We start from the raw sequence: 18,699 nt of genomic DNA on the forward strand, positions 1-18,699 counted from the left end.
TAAAATTTAGTAAGTAAAGAGGTGAAACTTGGTAATTATGCTGGTTATTCTCCCTACAGCACCATTTTCTACCTTTCTTTGCCCAGCTCTGTGCCCTGGAGGATGGCTGACTCTCTGGACTGTATCATCCAAAATCCCTTACTGGCCGGCTTTCGATTGGGTTCTGCTAGTAGGAGGCATTAGTAAGAGACTGGTGGGTAGGGGGAGAAAAAGGTCAGGGAATTCTCTCCTCTGCTTATGGCTGTAGTTCCATCTAGGTGGTCCCTCTTCCATAACTACAACTCCTTCTGGTTCTGCTAATACAGTCCTCTCCTTCTGCTTCTCCAGGTCTGTGGGTACCTCACAAACCTTGCTGACTCCCTTAACTTCCCTGACCTCTGTAAAGAGTCCTTTGGTTAAACTCTCTTTAATTAATAAGCCCTCTGAGTCTTTTTCCTGCTGGGACCTGGACTCACAGTGATTGATGGGGAATGGGGAGAGGAGTACAAAGAGTTGAGGTGACTCCCAGGTTTAGATGCTTTCCTCTCAAATGGATTTTTAGCATTTTCCTGAGTGTTTTGTTAGGACATGCTCTATTCAGATTACTTGGAACCCATCCCTGGCACCACCACTTTGGTTGGCATTTCCAGCAGGAGATTCAGGCAGGTTCTCCAGAACCAAGCGTGGTGCCTGGTGTAGAGCAGCACTCAGTACATGGATTTTCTCTCTCAGTGTCTCTGAACTTTACTGTCACATTATTATAGGCCCCCATACACTCAGATTTTGAACTCAGCATTGGTCTGGCCATTGTTAGTTTTATATCTAACTTTGAGTTCTAGATTTTGAAATGTACATGGGACAGTTAGAAAGGGCTATGTAAAACAACAACAGAATTCCCAATTATAGTAAAAGCTTTGAAAACATTGAAGAAACTCGGATTATTTAGCAGTGAGAATGCATTAATGCAAATTTTAATACCCAAGCAGTTGGCCTATGGCTGTAGTGTTTTGTTGATTAAATTATAAAATTTTCTCTCCAACAAGTAATTCAGTATGATGAACATTCTATTCTTCATCATATAACAATCACTTCAACTCACAAGAATTTAGTTGAGAGACTCTTCATAATTCTTGTTAAGTCATTAATTATATCTCTACTCCCTACATTGCCTTTATGCCTACACTGCCTACCCTAAATACTTCAAATACCCTAACAACCCCTATAGAAGACTGCCCCCATACCCTGCACCCCTCGCATGCACATTAGACTCACCAGGGAGCTCTTTAAAAATACTCATTCCCAGACTCCACCCCATGCCAATTAAATCAGCAATTTGGAAATGAGGCCTAGGTGTGGATATTGTTTAAAAGCTCCCCAGGGCTTCCCTGGTGGTGCAGTGGTTGAGAGTCCGCCTACCGATGCAGGGGACGTGGGTTCGTGCTCCGGTCCAGGAAGATCCCACATGCCGCGGAGCGGCTGGGCCCGTGAGTCATGGCCGCTGAGCCTGCACGTCCGGAGCCTGTGCTCCGCAATGGGAGAGGCCACAACAGTGAGAGGCCTGCGTACCGCAAAAAAAAAAAAAAAAAAAAAACTCCCCTAAAATGAACAAAGTTGAGAACAAGACTCCAAACCATAAAATAAAACCACCAAGATCACACAAAAAGATATGACTCTCCACAGAATGTATACACCCAAGATACCTTGTATCTGTTTATCCCTTGTTAATGAACTTCCTGTGAGCCTTTTCCCCCCATTAACCTTCAGTTTTTGCACACTGGAAAGCTGACTGAGAGCCCTTCAGTTGGTTTTGCTTCCTTGTTTGATGTGTGTGGTTTGTTGACAAGCTGCCCAGAACATGGTGAAAGACAACCACAATTAAACCACCTACCTCTGAGTCAGCAGTGATTTTCTCCATCAGTGAGGTTTTTCTTAGGACCCTAAAAGAGGGTGAAAAAAGAGCATATAAATGAAGGAATCAAACAGACTCTCAGGAGCCGTTAAAGATAACAGTTTTGGCTGGGGAGGGGGAAGGCTATTGTGAACAAAAGAACGGTGCTTTCAATATTTTCAAAGAAAGCTTTGACTAAGGATCAAGAAGTAAAATGTGTATTCTGCATTTGCTTTGCATCATGCTTCAGGGTTCTTCGTGATCAAATATAGGGTTCCTTCAAAAGTGGAAGGTAATTGCAATAAATAGTTACTTTCAATAAATATACATGATCTTGAGTAATTCCAAGTCTTAGGAATGAGGTAATAAGAAAATAGTTTTTAAAATGTTTTCTGGGCTTCCCTGGTGGCACAGTGGTGGGGAGTCTGCCTGCCAGTGCGGGGGACGTGGGTTCGGGCCCTGGTCCGGGAGGATCCCACATGCCGCGGGGCAACTAGGCCCATGCACCACAACTACTGAGCCTGTGCTCTAGAGCTCGTGAGCCACAACTACTGAAGCCCGCGTGCCTGGAGCCCGTGCTCCGCAACAAGAGAAGCCACTGCAATGAGAAGCCTGCGCACCGCAACAAAGAGCGGCCCCCACTCGCCGCAACTAGAGAAAGCCCATGCACAGCAACACAGACCCAACACAGCCAAAAAAAAAAAAAAAAGTTTTCTATCTCAGTTTCTTACGGTGAGCAAATGTTCCATGTTATTTGTGTCAGTTCCATTTTTCCAAGTGACTTTCCCTATGTAGAGTGTCTTGAGTTATAGATAAACTACACAGGAATGCAGAGAACCTGTGATTTCTCTATCTAGGATAACTGCAATGTAACTTAGTGAGGCCTAGTAGCTCACAAAGTTATCTGAAGTATTTCAGGAGGGACAGGAAGCATCCCTTGCACTTTTTTAGCAGTAGTCACTGCCCACAGGTTGATACTGTAGATGACGAAACAACCCAAGTTGGCTTCTTTTATTTCTTCTCTGCCCTTTCTCCACTTCCTGTCAAGTTTTCCCTCCATCTCAGCCTGACTTGGTAATAATATGTCCACTTTCAGTTTCATGCAGTCTAAATGTTTTAGGTAGTTTGGTTACCTCACAAACCAAACAGACCAAAAAAACAAAACAAGACAAAAGAAACCTTGCCCTGTGGAATGGGAAAGCAGACCCTGGAGTACAAGATAATCTGTAAAATGAAGTATCACATAACTCAGAGCTGGGACTCAAAGAGGTGACCAGAATGATGAAGTCTAAAGTGATTTCTCCAAACAAAAATCTCTGGAGATAATGATTGGGAGGTCTCCCTCTGCTTTCTGGAAAGAGATTCCAGCCAATTACATCTGACTCTTAAAGGATATGAGTTGCATTTGATGCTGATCAAATGCTTAAACGTGTTAGTGACTTAATTAATTTTTAATAATCCAGCTAAGTTTTAAATGACTCTAGATAATAGTAACAACACATAGCATGAAATATGTATATATTATATATAAAATGCTTTTGTATATAATATCTCATTTGATGGTCATATCAATCTTGTGTCCAAAGTAGGAAAGGTAGCTTTGTTAGGCCTTCTTACAAATAATGACTCTTAAGGAAATGTTCTTAAATGGGCCACAAAGGACCCAGCTTGGACTGGAATGCATGTATTTTTTTTTTAAGTCTTTTCACGTTCTACCACATCGCACTGGGACTCTCTAAGTCCTTAGCATTTCAGTTGTGTGAGGTGATGAAGGAAGAAGTTTTCATATACGGAGGTATGGGAAAGAAATTCTTGCTTACACATGATTTAACTTAAACTTTATGCTAAGCAGAACAGCCTGTTTTGTGGCCTATTAAACATACATTGTACATTTGCTTTAACCATTAAAGAAAAGGGTGCCTTGTCCAGAAGTAATATGTCCATCTTTAAGATAGAGATAAATGTCTCCCTCTTCCTGGGACGTCAATGGTCAACGCTAGTACTCCTTAGATGACAAGGCTCCCTTCCCAGGCACAAGGCCATACTGACTCACTGTGTATGTGATGCTGTCTTTTTTGAAACCTTGCATGTACCCCTCTCGCATTTGATATTCTTTGTTCCGACAAGATATAAAACTGTGCTGAAACCATGTTTCCTTGGAACAGTTCCTCAGAGCTACCCAAGAGGCTGTTTGTCAGGCTATACTTCTCAGTTTGGCTCAAAACTCTCTTCTATTCTTATTATAGATCAGTTATTGATGACTTCCCTCTACATAGTGAAATAAATACAATTCAATCTTAAATTTAGTAAAGCAGCAATTGAGACTGAGAAAGAAATAAGGACCTTAAATGGTTGGGAAAGTCTAAGTGCAAAACCTAGGAGTCGGGGGATGTAGTTTCCACTAAAATTAAAAAAGATGAGTACTTACTTTGAGCCAGACTCTGCTAGGTGCAAAGTTAAAAAATGGTTAAGAACCGATCCTGCCTTTGAGGAACTTTCTGACTAGGGCAGCAAGTCACAATCTAGTGATCTGGACTTTGAAGAATTGATTAGGATTTACATGTGTGCTCAGAGGAAGGGTGGTTCAGATAATCAGGTCAAAAGAGAAAGCAAGGGCTTCCCTGGTGGCGCAGTGGTTGAGAGTCTGCCTGCCGATGCAGGAGACACGGGTTCGTGCCCCGGTCCAGGAGGATCCCACATGCTGCGGAGCGGCTGGGCCGCTGAGCCTGCGCGTCCGGAGCGTCCGGAGCCTGTGCTCCGCAACGGGAGAGGTCACAACAGTGAGAGGCCCGCGTGCTGCAAAAAAAAAAAAAAAAAAAGAGAGAGAGAGAAGGCAAAAAGGCATATAAATGATTAACTTTTGAGTGAAGGAGCCCCCAAAGTTTGTCAGTTTGATACGGAAAATTGCTCTATTATTTTGTTTCTTAACTAAAATACTCACCATCAGCATGTATGAAACCAGGGGCAAAATTCAGCTGTAATTCCTATGCACCACCCTCTCCATTTAAAAGTTCTCAATCTATCCCTTAGGGTCCACACTTGAATGTAAAAAAACTTTAAAAATGTAACCACTATACAGTGGTGATATACCGAACAGTGAGACAAACCCTAAGCTCGTTTGAAAGAAAACTGAAGAGGGAGCCAGTGACTCGGGTTTGAGCCGTGCCTATGCTACGAACTGTTCTGTAATCTTGGGCAAGTAACTTCTCAGGACGTCCCTCTCGGTCTGTAAGATGAGTATGACCCAAAGGTCCACCTCACCGAGTCTTGTGAGGATGATTTTTTAAATGCCAGTGAAAGCATTTCCATTTAGGGTGCTTTTGCTATCTCCGAGCTCCTTCCACTCTCGCCACTTTGAGATTTGGTGCATCACGACCCAAAGGCCTTAAGCATCACCACAATTGCCTGACCGTCTCTCCTCATACACACCCACGTCCCTCGCGCTAACTGAGTCTGCCGAAGGAGGTCTCGTAGCTGAAGTCACACACTCCTAAAAGCCAGGAGAAAGGGACACAAAGCTCCGATTCCAGCCGGAGAGATGGGAGAGACGCGAGCAGGGAAGAAAAAGTTAGGAAAGATCCTCTACGCGAAAGAGCAATGGCCGCCCCGCACCTCCCCTCCCACGGGAGGGGGCGGGCCGCGACGTGCCCACGTCGGGCGCACTGTCGTACGCGAAGCGTGCGCCGGCGGCGTGGGACCCGCCCCTTGGGGAGGGGGCGGGGTTTCTGCCTGGCAGAGGTGGGAGCTCCTGCAGTCGTAGGGGAATAGGCTTCCTGTTCCGGTTCTCGGGCTCTGGTTAGTCACGTGGAAGTGCGATCACCTAGACAATTTGCGCCTTCCGTTCACCAAAGAATCTTCCCTTTGGTGATACAGGCGCAGATTTCGGCCGGTGACTCTGCCATGCCGAACTTGCGGCGCAGGCCCCGCCGGGGCGCCGGACGGGGCGCCAGGGCAGCCGGGCGGGACGAGCTGGTGTCGCGGTCCTTGCAGAGCGCAGAACACTGCCTGGGCGCCCAGGACTTCGGCACCGCCTATGCCCACTACCTCCTCGTGCTCAGCCTGGCGCCGGAGCTGAAAGACGATGTGAAGGTGAGGAGTGCCCTTGTTTCTCTCGCTTGCAGACAGATCCTGTGTTCTTCTCGTATAAATAAATGAATACATAAATAAATTGGAGGGGGGTACTGTGCGTGCTTGGTGGTGGTTATTAATGTTTACTGTTCACCCTTGACTTCTTTTGTTCGTAACCACAACCAGCGTATCAGAAAATATTGTCTGCCGCACCATCGACATATATATCCAGAATCGTATCCCTTCCTACCACCTTCTTTTTTACTACCCTGATTAAAGCTTCAGTCATCTTCTGACTTTTACAGTAGCCTCAGGCTCGAAACTAGGCTTTCTCCTGCAGCCTACCGCAACACAGCCAGTACGAGCTTTTCATAATAAAAGCCAGATGATGTCATTTCTCTATTTCAAAACTTCCATTTCATTCAAAATTCCGAAGGTTATATTGCATGAGGCCTCAGGTGATCTTCTGCCACCTCCTATATCTAATTGTAGCAAGTCCCTGCCCCAGGACCTTTGCACGTGTCTCTACTGTTACCTGGAACGAATGTTGAATTAAGTTTGGAATTAGCCTAAAGTAATCATTTGATGATGCATTCTTTAAATTTCAGTTATTGGATTATTTGTGAGTTATTCTGTTGAAATGCTGTACATTTTTTTGAAGTTATTTCAGAATCTAAATTTCAAAAAGTGATTTAACTTAATTTTGCATTCAACTTTCAGCCTGAAGCTGCTTTGCTTTATTTCACCCAGGGTTTCTCAGCCTCAGTACTACTCATATTTTGGATGGAATCTTTGTTGTGGAAAACTGTCTTGTGCATTGTAGAATGTTTAGCAGCATCCCTGACTTCTACCCAGTAGATGTCAGTAGCATATAGACACTTAAATTTCAGGATCAGCTGGCCTCAGGGAGGAAAACGTGTTATGCTGAGATACAGTTTGCTCTTTTAGGTAGGCAGAAGTAGAATAATGGATCAGTCCAAGTGCTTTTTCCTCAATTCTTTGTTCGTTAGTTTCCTCTTTCGTAAAACAGGGAAAATATCTTTTTTTTTATATTTAGTGTGTATTAAAAGTATTATCTAAAGTTTGTATTTCTTTGCCTGGTGTTCAGTAGGGTTAAGTAACTAGCTCTGTTTCCTGCAGGACAGAGTCCCATATTTCTTTGCAGGGTCCTCTGCGAAAGACCTATCTCTTTAGTCTTATTTCCTTCTACTCCCCATCCTCACACCTCAGCCACACCAAGTTGCTTAGCTGTAAATTCCCTGATCCATCTGTGTTTTTTCCCCTCACATCCTAGAGTCTTCTTCCTATCCTTGACTCTCTAGTAAAATCTATCAAAATTCAGTTTCAGGTATAAACTCTTCTGTATAAAATATGTGAAGATGATATAAAATGTGTTCCTGACTACAGCCTTCTCTCTTTGCACTGGGTTGCAGTGTGGAGAATGTTTGGTGGAGGTGTAATTGGAGCTAGGGTGACAGTGGGAAGACTCTTCCTGTAGTCCAGCAAGTGGTTACAAGGACCACGTTGTAACAGTGTGGGGGAGAGGAGGTGACATTGGCTGGGTTTCAAATTAATTGTACTGGCGTTAAGGTAACATTCTAAGGTGACTTCTTAGTCTGAGGTTGGGTGGTACCTTAACGTTATATCCTGTGTGAGAGGAATACGATGGGTTCAGTTTAGAACATTTTGAATTTTTTCAAAATTGTATATTATATTTCTCTCTATGAGGCCTCTCTGAGGATAGGAACAGGATTTATGTTATGTTGTTCATTGGTATTCTTTGCGCACCGATCAGGAAATATTTGGGTTGAGCTGAATTTGAGATGGCTGGGGGTCCCTGGTTGAGATGACCAATAGGGAGTGGTAACTATGGGTCTGAGGTTCAGGAGAGAGGGTCTCAATTGGAGATGTAGATGTAGCATCCATCAACACATAGGTGATAGTTAATGCATTGGGGATGCGTGAGAAAAGAGAAGATGGTCAAGGAAGTACTGCTGAAACATAGGAGCCCACAAAAAAGAGGTTGGTGGAGAATATGATATGGCAGCCAAGTACGGAGAGATTTTGCAGAGCGGTCAAACTGTCTTAATTCTGCATGTTACTGCCATGTAGGTGGTAAAATTTATGCATTTACGCATTTGTTTATTTAGCAACAGGGCCTATTAAAGCTAAATTAAATTTAAGGTGATTTTCAGTTATAACTAAGTTTTATTTTCTGTGGAATCTTCAACCAATGTTGAATATTCTTTCATCTTTTTTTTCTTTTTTAATGGCTGCGCAATGCGGCTTGCGGAATCTTAGTTCTCCTACCAGGGATTGAACCGTGCCCTCAGCAGTGAAAGCTCGGAGTCCTAACCACTAGACTGCCAGGGAGTTCCCTCTTTCATCATTTATGTTGCTGACTAATTTACTGTTTTCTCTTTTGTAAAGGAAACTTTTCAGTATACGCTCTTCAGATGGGCTGAAGAACTTGATGCACTCAGTCGAACACAAGACCTACTTGGTTGCTATGAGCAAGCCTTGGAACTGTTTCCTGATGATGAAGTGATTTGCAATAGTATGGGGGAGCATCTCTTCAGGTATGTAGTGGTTTCAGTATTACTAGTTAAGGATTATTCTGCATCAGTCCAGATTGGATAAATTATACACTAATTCGAACACGGGAAGTTTAATATAGACAATTATTAATGATAACGGGATCAGAGTAATGAAGCGTTGGCTAGTAAGAAGAGAACTGAAAAGAATATAGGAATAGCAGATATAATATGTAATAATATTATATCTTATACTACATAATAGCCACTGCCCCTGGGGCTGAGATGGAGCATCCATGGAAGAGTTCCTCTCACTGGGCTGAGATCCAGACCTTGTTGGAGAGGACATAGCCCTCATTCACAGGATGGCAGAGAAGCCACTGTGGTCCCTTGCCAGGGAATTTGTTGTAAATCTGTTCTCTGGAACTTCCTGGAAATTTGCTGTTTCCTTTTTTAAGAGTGCCGTTCCCTGTTTGGGTTCCAGAATGTCTTTTCTGCTTAAACCATACCCAAAATGAATAGTCTGATTCAATCTTTAAAATGGGCAGAATGCTTAGAGGTGCTTGTGAAGAAGTATGAGTGTAAAAGGGTTCTACTAGCTTAGTTCTCTTCAGTGTGTGGACCACACACTGGTGTGGTCCACAGATTACCAGTCAATGACAAAGAAGTGTAAAAATTGTGAGTAAACAGTTAGAAATGTATGTAGCAATTTGACATTGCTGTAAATCCAAGCATGTGGTCAGGGAACTCCCTTGCTGAGGAGAGCATGGACCACTCTGCTGCTGAAATCTGGTGTGGGAGTTGCACACTAAGTAATCATGTGCAGTACAAATGTGTTGGTCTACAGATACTTAGATATTTTAAAAGGAAAGGGAGTTCTTTATCATAGATAGTTTAACACTGTTCCGGATGGTTTGATAGTTTTCTCCCCCTGTCTTTTATTATTGATTTGCTCACATCTAATTTAGTAGTAGTTTTTTGGGTGACTCACCTTTAACTTTTTTCCTTAGACACAATGCCTCTCTTTTTGCAGTCATATTTATTTGGTTTCTTTTGTATTTAATTAAAATATATAATAATAACAAGTGCAACTGGTGTAAACTGGTCTGGCAGCAAATACAATGGACTCTTTTTTTTTAATTTATACTTACTTATTTACTTATTTTTTACTGAAATATAGTTGACTTACAATATTATATTACTTTCGGGTATACAACATAGTGATTCTGCATTTTTATAGATTATGCTCAATATAAAGTTAATATAAAGTATTAATTAACTATATTCCCTGTGCTGTGCATTACATTGTTGTGTCTTATTTATTTTATTATTTTTTTAATAGATCTTTATTGGAGTATAATTGCTTCACAGTACTGTGTTAGTTTCTGTTGTACATCAAAGTGAATCAGCCATATGCATACAGATGTCCCCATATCCCTTCCCTCTTGCGTCTCCCTCCCACCCCCCCATCCCACCCCTCTAGGTGGTCACAAAGCACTGAGCTGATCTCCCTGTGCTATGCGGCTGCTTCCCACTAGCTATCTATTTTACGTTTGGTAGTGTATATATGTCCATGCCACTCTCTCACTTCGTCCCAGCTTACCCTTCCCCCTCCCCGTGTCCTCAAGTCCATTCTCTACGTCTGCATCTTTATTCCTGCCCTACAACTGACTCTTGATGACCAACCATTCAACTCAATTGCTGAGGGAAAAGGTATGCAGGCACAGAAAAGAGGCACCTCTTAGCCATAGGCATTAATATCTTATACAGAGGGAGTGGTTTTTAGAAACCACTGGTGTTCTAGAAAGTTGTTTAAATGGAGGATGGCTAGGAGAGCCTCTACTATACCATAGTAAAGTAGTAATTCATAGTCAGTCAGTTGTTAGTGTCCTGGAATGCATAAATATAAAAGGGATTCAGAAAGGAAAGAAGTGAGTGAGAATTGCAGTCCTCACAGAAGGCTTCCCAAGGAGATGGCACTTGGGTTGCGTAGGATTTGGGGTGCTGGTGAGGGGTTCTCAGGCCAGATGAGTGGCACGAACAAGGCACTGTAATTGATAGTATATAGTTGAATATTCTGTCTGTTATTTTTTACTCTAGAATGGGCTTTAGAGATGAAGCAGCCGGGTATTTTCGTAAAGCAGTGAAGCTAAACCCGGATTTCAGTGACGCAAAGGAGAATTTTTATCGTGTTGCAAACTGGTTGGTGGAACGCTGGCACTTTATCATGCTTAATGACACCGGAAGGAATACGATTTATAACGCAGCAATCCAAAAGGCGGTTTGTTTGGGCTCCAAAAGTGTGTTGGACATTGGAGCAGGAACTGGAATACTAAGGTTTGTTGGAATTGTGTTTTAATTATGTATACATATATACTAATGTAAATTAAGGATTGTACCAAATATGGAAACTTTAACAGCAGAATTTAAAAGTAGAGTTTATTTCTCATAATCTTGTTATGATTATTCATGGAACTATTATTATTGTATTTTTCACTATAACTTTTACTTAATTAAGAACTCGACATAACCACCAAGAAAAATTGGGGATTATCATTGAAATTTTAAATAATGAATTTTAAGAGTACTTTTTACATTAACATTCTGGTTGAATCTAGTTGTTTAAAGTCTATTGGCATTCTGCATGCCAGTTGTGTTTTAATAAGGTGAATGTCATGATTTATTGTATGATTTATTGCTTGACAAGAATATTAGCTCATTTTTTAAAATGCAGAACGAATAATGGTTGTGTTAAAAAATAAAAGGAAAACCTTATGTTTAAGCATTATAATTCCACTAAAATTTGAAGAATTACAGTAGATTATTTTTTCTTGATGGAACACTTTTTCCTCTTGTAGCATGTTTGCTAAAAAAGCTGGAGCGCACTTGGTGTATGCCTGTGAGTTATCCAAGACCATGTATGAACTTGCCTGTGATGTAGTGGCAGCAAACGAGATGGAAGCAGGGATCAAACTCTTACATATGAAGTCGCTTGACATAGAAATTCCAAAACACATTCCTGAAAGGTATTATAATATGAACTAATTTTAGTGTTTATAATCCACTATTTTTTTTTAAAAATTAAGATATTCACATTTCTAGTCCCAACAAAAACGCTAAAACCCTTATATTGTAAAGATGCAGATATAGGATAGTTTAGCATAAGATTGATTTTCATAGTAAGGTCATATTCTTGATAGAAGAGATGTAAAGATCTTGAGAAAAATTTGTGGCAAGGGATTTAATACATAAGCTTCAGCTTTAGCAAGTTACTTTACCTTTGTTAATTTCAGTGTTCTAGTCCTTCTATGTGGTCAATAACTATTTAAAAATTATACTTAAAAATAATGCGTGAGTAGATGAAGCTTGATGGGCTTAATCACATTTGGTGTTAATATCCCTGGCTAAAATGAAGGATAGGCTTTGGCTTTGGAAGCGTCAGCTGTCAATGAATGTATTTTGGCTTGGGCCCTTCAAATGCTTTGAATATTATCTCATAAGTCTTTGCTTTTTAGTATGTTATTTCACCTTGATCCATATCACAAGGGGATGGAATTTTAGAGCTAGAGGGGATTTAAAAATCATCTGGTCCAGTAAACTATCATTTTAGATACAGAGTTTTCTCTGAGTAGCACTTACTTTACTACCTCATCTGGGTAGTCTGTCTTTTCATCTTACTTAAATTCAGCTTACATTGAAACAGGGCTTTTTTATACCCTGTCATCATTGAGACTATGGTTTTAAAAAGTCTTTTTCCATATATGTATGATAATATTTATATTTACATAATAGTTATGCTTTTCAGTGGTCTCTACGTCTGTTCTCATGAAAGAAGTCCTGTTAGATTGTTGAGGCAGATATTATACCATTTTATAGAAAGAAACAGTGTCCTCAATTGTCTTAGTCTGCTCAGACTGCTATTAACAAAATACCAGACCAGGTAGCTTAAACTACAGACATTTATTTTCTCACAGCTCTGGAGGATGGAAGTCCATGATCATGGGTGCTGGCAAATTTGGTTTCTGATGGGAGCTCTCTTCCTAGCTTTGCAGATGGCCTTCCTGTGCGTCCTTACATGGCCTGTCCTCTGTGCATGTGAGGAGAGAGGGATCAGTGCTGTCTCCTCCACTTTTATAAGGACACACGCCCTATCAGATTAGGACTTCACCCTTATGATCTCACTGAACCTTAATTAACTCGTAAGGATCCTATGTCCAAGCATAGTCACGCTGGGAGTTAGGGCTTCAGCGTGAATTTTGGTGGTACACAGTTCAGTCCAGAGCCTGAATCAAAGTTATGTTAATTTAATCTACATTTTTGTCACAGATGGTGTAGAAGGATCTCTTGGCTTTGAATTGAGAGATATGGTTCAGTAATAATAATTAATAATAATGTATTTTGACCTTGAGCAAATCTAGAGACTTGAAGATGTTGGAATAGATGATTTGAGATACCTTCCACGTTCTAAATATTTGCAATCGTAAATACTGAAAATTTTGTGAATATATATAATACTGGGCTTAGACACTGTAGGGGATACCCAAGTTGTGTCTGCCCTCAAGGCACCTACAGTCTAGACAGGAAGATAAGAGATATTCATGAAAATATCTTTATCTTCTCATTACACAAATGAACGATACTGGCAGTAAGTAGTGAAGAGGTTCAGAGAAGGGAGACATTTTTTTGGTGTCTTTGAGTGAAATTTTCTAGAAAGAAAGAATGGACGGAAGATCAGAGCTCTGTGGATTAGGCTTTCGTGGAAACTCACAGGTGTGGGTAAAGCAAGAGAAGTACCGGGAGAGGGACACGCAGTGTGTAGAGGTAAACACAGCAGAGGTAGAGGAAGGATTCTGAGGGGCAGGCCTCCTCACCCGCACTAAGTGTTATTTACAGATGAAGGAAAATTAGAACCGAGGAAGAGTATTCATTTCGGTAAGTCGGGGAGTCACTGGCGATAGAGAGTATCTTTATAGAGTGTTGGGGATAGAAGTCCAGTTACTCAGGGTGAAGGAGGGGGACTGGTAAAGGTAATGGGTATGAACCACTCCTTAGGACTTAGGCAATGAAAGCATAATCCAGGAGGCAGGGGGTCAAGTGAAGGTGGTGTACTCCCACTACTGTCCCCGCCAGGAAGCTGCCGGTGGAGAACAGAGGAGCCTGAATCTTCCTCAAGATTCAAGGGTAGATATTCAACACAAAATGTATTAGAAAAGTTTACATAGGAACTGTTGCTCTAATATACTCTTCCTTTCTGCTCTCAGCTTTGACATCTTTTATATAAATAGCATGATATTTTACTTACATATATTTTTAAAAAATCATTCTATAGAGTGTCCCTTGTTGTAACAGAAACTGTCGATGCAGGTTTATTTGGAGAAGGAATTGTGGAGAGTTTGATTCATGCATGGGAGCATTTACTTTTGCAGCCAAAGGTAAGCAGCATGAAAACACTTACATTTGATTAAGAATTCATTATTCAGTAGATAATTTATTGAGCCCCTAGCATAATTGCAAATCAGTGTGAGATACATCCCACTCTTGAGGTGCATACTGCACTGTTGGAAAGAAATCGGTGTGAAAAAACATTTAATAACATAGTGCAGTGTATACTTGTGTGCCCAAATGGTGTATATAGGCAAAAAACACTCCGGGACAGAATTCTTAGGAATTGAGATTACGTTATGAAGGGATTGACTCTGGAATTGTTGAGTAGGGTTGAGAAAGGGAACTACTTTCAGTCTCACAGCCTTCACTGCTTGCATTTTTTGGCAGATTATCAAAAGGGACTATAGTGATAACTGGCGTGGTATGGTTTTAAGGTACGAGTTGGACCCAGGCTACTGCTTGGACAGGACTGATTCTTATAATTGCCAAGTTATATTTTGCATTGAAATCCTCTACTGTGGCCCAGTAAATTGTAGATTTGGTTTATATATATGTATTATGAATGAAAGGATTTTAACATTTAATAAGAATTTAATACTTACAGAAAATGATTTGGATTTAAAATAGCTAATGAAAGGTTGCAAGAAGAGCAGTTTGTTTTTCAAGTAGGTAATGGTGATTTTGGCCTCTCAGTTAAAGTCATACTGAATAGTCTTTTGTTGTGTGCAGACTTAGAGACTTCTATCTCCCCACCTCCCTCCCTCCCTTCCTTCCTATTTGTACTGGAAAAAAATATATATATATATGTATGTGTATACACACACACGCACACACACACACACACACAGCAATGAAAATAAAAAACTTTTAAAGGAAAAAAAACCCTTAACCTGCTTATCTTTTTGTTTTTTAAATAAACTTCTGCCTTTCCCACGATGAGTACTTTATTTTTTTTAAGTTATTTATTTTAATTTATTTATTTTCGGCTGCATTGGGTCTTCATTGCTGCGCACAGGCTTTCTCTAGTGGCAGCAAGTGGGGACTACTCTTTGTTGCGGTGCACAGTCTTCTCATCGTGGTGGCTTCTCTTGTTGTGGAGCACAGGCTCTAGGCACATGGGCTTCAGTAGTTGTGGCACATAGGCTCAGTAGTTGTGGCTTGTGGGCTCTATAGAGTGCAGGCTCAGTAGTTGTGGCGCACAGGCTTAGTTGCTCTGTGGCATGTGGGATCTTCCTGGACCAGGGCTCGAACCCGTGTTCTCTGCATTGGCAGGCGGATTCTTAACCACTGTGCCACCAGGGAAGTCCTGCTTATCTTAATTATTGTTTTTTTGAGTTTTTTTCTGATAAATTTTCATAGCTTGCCATCATACACACATATTTTGACATAAATATAACAATATAATTTTTATTGTTATATTTTTAGACCAAAGGTGAAAATGGTAATTGTGAAAAATATGGGAAAGTTATACCGGCAAGTGCTGTTATATTTGGGATGGCAGTAGAATGTGCAGAGATAAGAAGACATCATAGGTAAGTGATTATTTAAATAGTAAATATTAAAAAATAGTAATTTTAAGGCATAGACTGTATTTCAGAGGTTATTTAGTGGACATTTATTCAGATGAGAATGTGTAGTTTTCTGACCTTTAAATTCATGACATTTATTCCAGTCTTAATTTTCTTTTTGCTTTTTTTAAACTTTCTTTGAAAACAGAACTCTAGGATTAAAATCAGCTTTCAGTTTTCTAGTGGAAAATTAATTTTGATACAACTTATTATCCTTTTGATGTGTGATAGATTCATGAGGAAAATACTAAGTTAAGACTGATTTTAGAGAAAGTGAATGAAAAATTTCCAATGTGAAAATAATTTTATTTCTCCCATTTTTCTCTTCTTAATAACTATTGATATTATAATGTTTTCTGGTTGGGTGGGATGAAATTTTAGGATCTTTCTACCCTTGAGATTCTGAGATTTATCACGTGTGATACAGGTGAAAAATTTTTTTAGTTATAGAAGTTTCTTGGTTACATTTTTTCTTGAACATTAATGAATTTTTTTATTTTGCTAAAATATTGATCCATAGTTTTTTGGGACTTTTTAAGGAGGCCCTCCATCTGATAACTTGGTAGTGTTAAATGTAACATATTTACATTTTAAGAAATACTGATGAGTAAAAGAAGAACATAAAAATCATCCCAAAGGCTCACTTGTAGGCAACTCTACTGTTCATCCTTGTTGTATGAATACACCACAGTGCATTCCTCCATTTTGCTGGTGATGGGCATTTAGGTTATATCCAGTTTGGGGAGTATTGGAAATAGCACAGCTATAAACATTCTTTTTTTTTTTTTAAGTGTTTTCAGCCATTCTCTAATGTGGTTTTATTTATTTATTTACTTTTGCTGTGTTGGGTCTTCGTTTCTGTGCGAGGGCTTTCTCCAGCTGTGGCAAGTGGGGGCCACTCTTCATCGCGGTGCGCGGGCCTCTCATTGCGGAGCACAGGCTCCAGACGTGCAGGCTCAGTAGTTGTGGCTCACGGGCCTAGCTGCTCCGTGGCATGTGGAATCCTCCCAGACCAGGGCTCGAACCCGTGTCCCCTGCTTTAGCAGGCAGATTCTCAGCCACTGCGCCACCAGGGAAGCCCCCTATAAACATTCTTGAACATTCTTTTGGTGGTGGTCTGTATGAATTTCTGTTGGTTGTGTTCCTAAAAGTGCAAATGTCAGACACTCTGAGGTTCCCATATTAAGAATGAATCTAGAATACTCACGTTCAGCCTGAGCAGGAACTACGAAAGTCTTCCAGAGTGGTCTTGTTAATTTTCTGTTCCTACCAATAGTGCATGAAACTATTCTTACAACACTTACTTTCCCCGTTCTGGTGGTTGTGTAGTATGGCTTTAACTTCATTTCCCTGGTGACTAACTTTTCATATGCTTATTGGTCATTTGGATATGTTCTTTTGTACAGTGTCTAAGTCTTTTGCCTATTTTTGTGTTTCTTTTATTGTGGGAATTTAAAACTATATTTTGGATATTTGCCCTTTGTTGAGTAAAATGTATTACACATCTCTTCTCCTACTCAGTGGCTTGCCTTTTTACTTTCTTCCTGGGTATCTTTTGATGAGCAGAGTTCTTAATTTTAATGTACACTTATTTATCATTTGTTTTCCTTTATAGTTAGTGATTGTGTTTATAACTGAGTTTAAGAAACCTTTTTCTATGAAGCTTTTTTGCATTTTTATATTTATTTTTGCTGGATTCAATATTCGATGGTGTTACTTGATTCTTAAAAAAAACAAAACACAAAAAACCAAACCCGTCTTTCTCCTTTTCCTCTCTTATTCCCCCTCTTACCAGGGTGGGTATTAAGGACATTGCCGGGATCTGTTTGCCAACCAGTGTGAAATTTCAGAGTCCAGCTTATTCTTCCGTAGATGCTGAAGAAACAATTGAACCTTATACAACCGAAAAGATGAGTCGAGTTCCTGGGGGATATTTGGCTTTGACAGAATGCTTTGAAATTATGACAGTAGATTTCAACAATCTTCAGGTAAAAGTAAAAGTTCAATTACTGTTTTTTTTCTAATATATATACATTTATTTGGTTTTATTTTTGGCTGCGTTGGGTTTTTGTTGCTGCGCGGTCTTTCTCTAGTTGTGGCGAGCGGGGGCTACTCTTCCTTGCCGTGTGAGGGCTTCTCATTGTGGTGGCTTCTCTTGTTGCGGAGCACCGGCTCCAGGTGCACGGGCTTCAGTAGTTGTGGCTCGCGGGCTCTAGAGCACAGGCTCAGTAGTTGTGGTGCACGGGCTTAGTTGCTCCGCAACATGTGGGATCTTCCCAGACCAGGGCTTGAACCTGTGTCCCCTGCATTGGCAGGCGGATTCTTAACCACTGCGCCACCAGGGAAGCCCCGGTTACTGTTTTTAAGCATTAAATTTCATGCATTATTTTAAATAGTTAATACATAGGACAGTCTTATTTTATGAGTTTGCGTGGGATTCCACTGACTATGTGTAAAGAAAATGATTAAACGGTAACCAGAATTCCCTCCTGAAATTATTTACTTACTGTAAATACAGAGAAAAAAATCTCTAAGGTTTTTGGGAATGTACAGTGTGCCTGGTGCTTTCATGGGTATTCTTAGGTGGCTCTTAAAACAGTGTTGCAATACAGTTAAAATTATCCTGTGCTATACAGATGAAGAAACTATAGCTTACATTTATTCCCCCCAAATATGAATGTAGGGGCTGGAGTTATAACCTAGGTCTTCTGACTCTTCTCTGTGTCATCCTGCCATTTCAAATTAACAGTATTCCTTGAAATGAAACGTAATTCAGCTCTCTAGGTTGTATGTGACCAGCCATCTTGGCTTGCCAAGACTGAGGGGTTCCCCAGAGACAGTCTTGGGCAAAACCAGGACAAGTTGCCGTCACCCTGGTGTGTCTGTGTGGGTGGTGGAGGGGTGCACTGCACAAAGAAAGAGCCCAAGGAAACTGAGAAAGGTTACATCGAGTCCTTCTGGAGATCTTCCTGTAAGGCTAAATGTTTAAGTACATTAAGCTTTTGAGATGAAACTTGCCTGCGTACAGAAGACTTTGTGAGGGTCATTTTAGCCTAAGATCTTTGTGATTTAATGAAAGCTTTCTCCTATTAATTGTTACTAGGTTTTTTGTTTGTTTTTTGTTTTTTGAGGTGGTGTGGAACTAAATTAACACTTTGGCATTGATTACTGTGGCTGAGCTTCACAAGCATTTCTTTTCTGATGCAGCAACCTTCCAGTGGGGAACAGTACAATCATAGCTGCTGAGTACTCCAGAGCTATCCTTTTCTTATTTTAA

General features: G+C 40.5%; 1 protein-coding gene across 1 annotated transcript in view; it reads left to right on the forward strand.

Moving 5' to 3' along the window:
* Positions 1 to 5,767: 5,767 nt before the first annotated feature.
* The window catches only part of PRMT9 (protein arginine methyltransferase 9), a gene marked incomplete at its 5' end in the record, with an annotated part of 28,959 nt that continues 16,027 nt past the window's right edge, over positions 5,768 to 18,699 (forward strand). Inside the window, 7 exons of the mRNA XM_079718189.1 lie at positions 5,768 to 5,956; positions 8,366 to 8,514; positions 10,570 to 10,806; positions 11,328 to 11,495; positions 13,799 to 13,901; positions 15,280 to 15,386; positions 17,218 to 17,410. Of these exons, the coding sequence (XP_079574315.1) occupies positions 5,768 to 5,956; positions 8,366 to 8,514; positions 10,570 to 10,806; positions 11,328 to 11,495; positions 13,799 to 13,901; positions 15,280 to 15,386; positions 17,218 to 17,410 (1,146 nt within the window). The remainder of the gene's footprint in view (positions 5,957 to 8,365; positions 8,515 to 10,569; positions 10,807 to 11,327; positions 11,496 to 13,798; positions 13,902 to 15,279; positions 15,387 to 17,217; positions 17,411 to 18,699) is intronic.

The sequence above is a fragment of the Hyperoodon ampullatus genome (assembly GCF_949752795.1).
Source record: "Hyperoodon ampullatus genome assembly, chromosome: 1".
In the NCBI taxonomy this organism is placed as follows: domain Eukaryota; kingdom Metazoa; phylum Chordata; class Mammalia; order Artiodactyla; family Ziphiidae; genus Hyperoodon; species Hyperoodon ampullatus.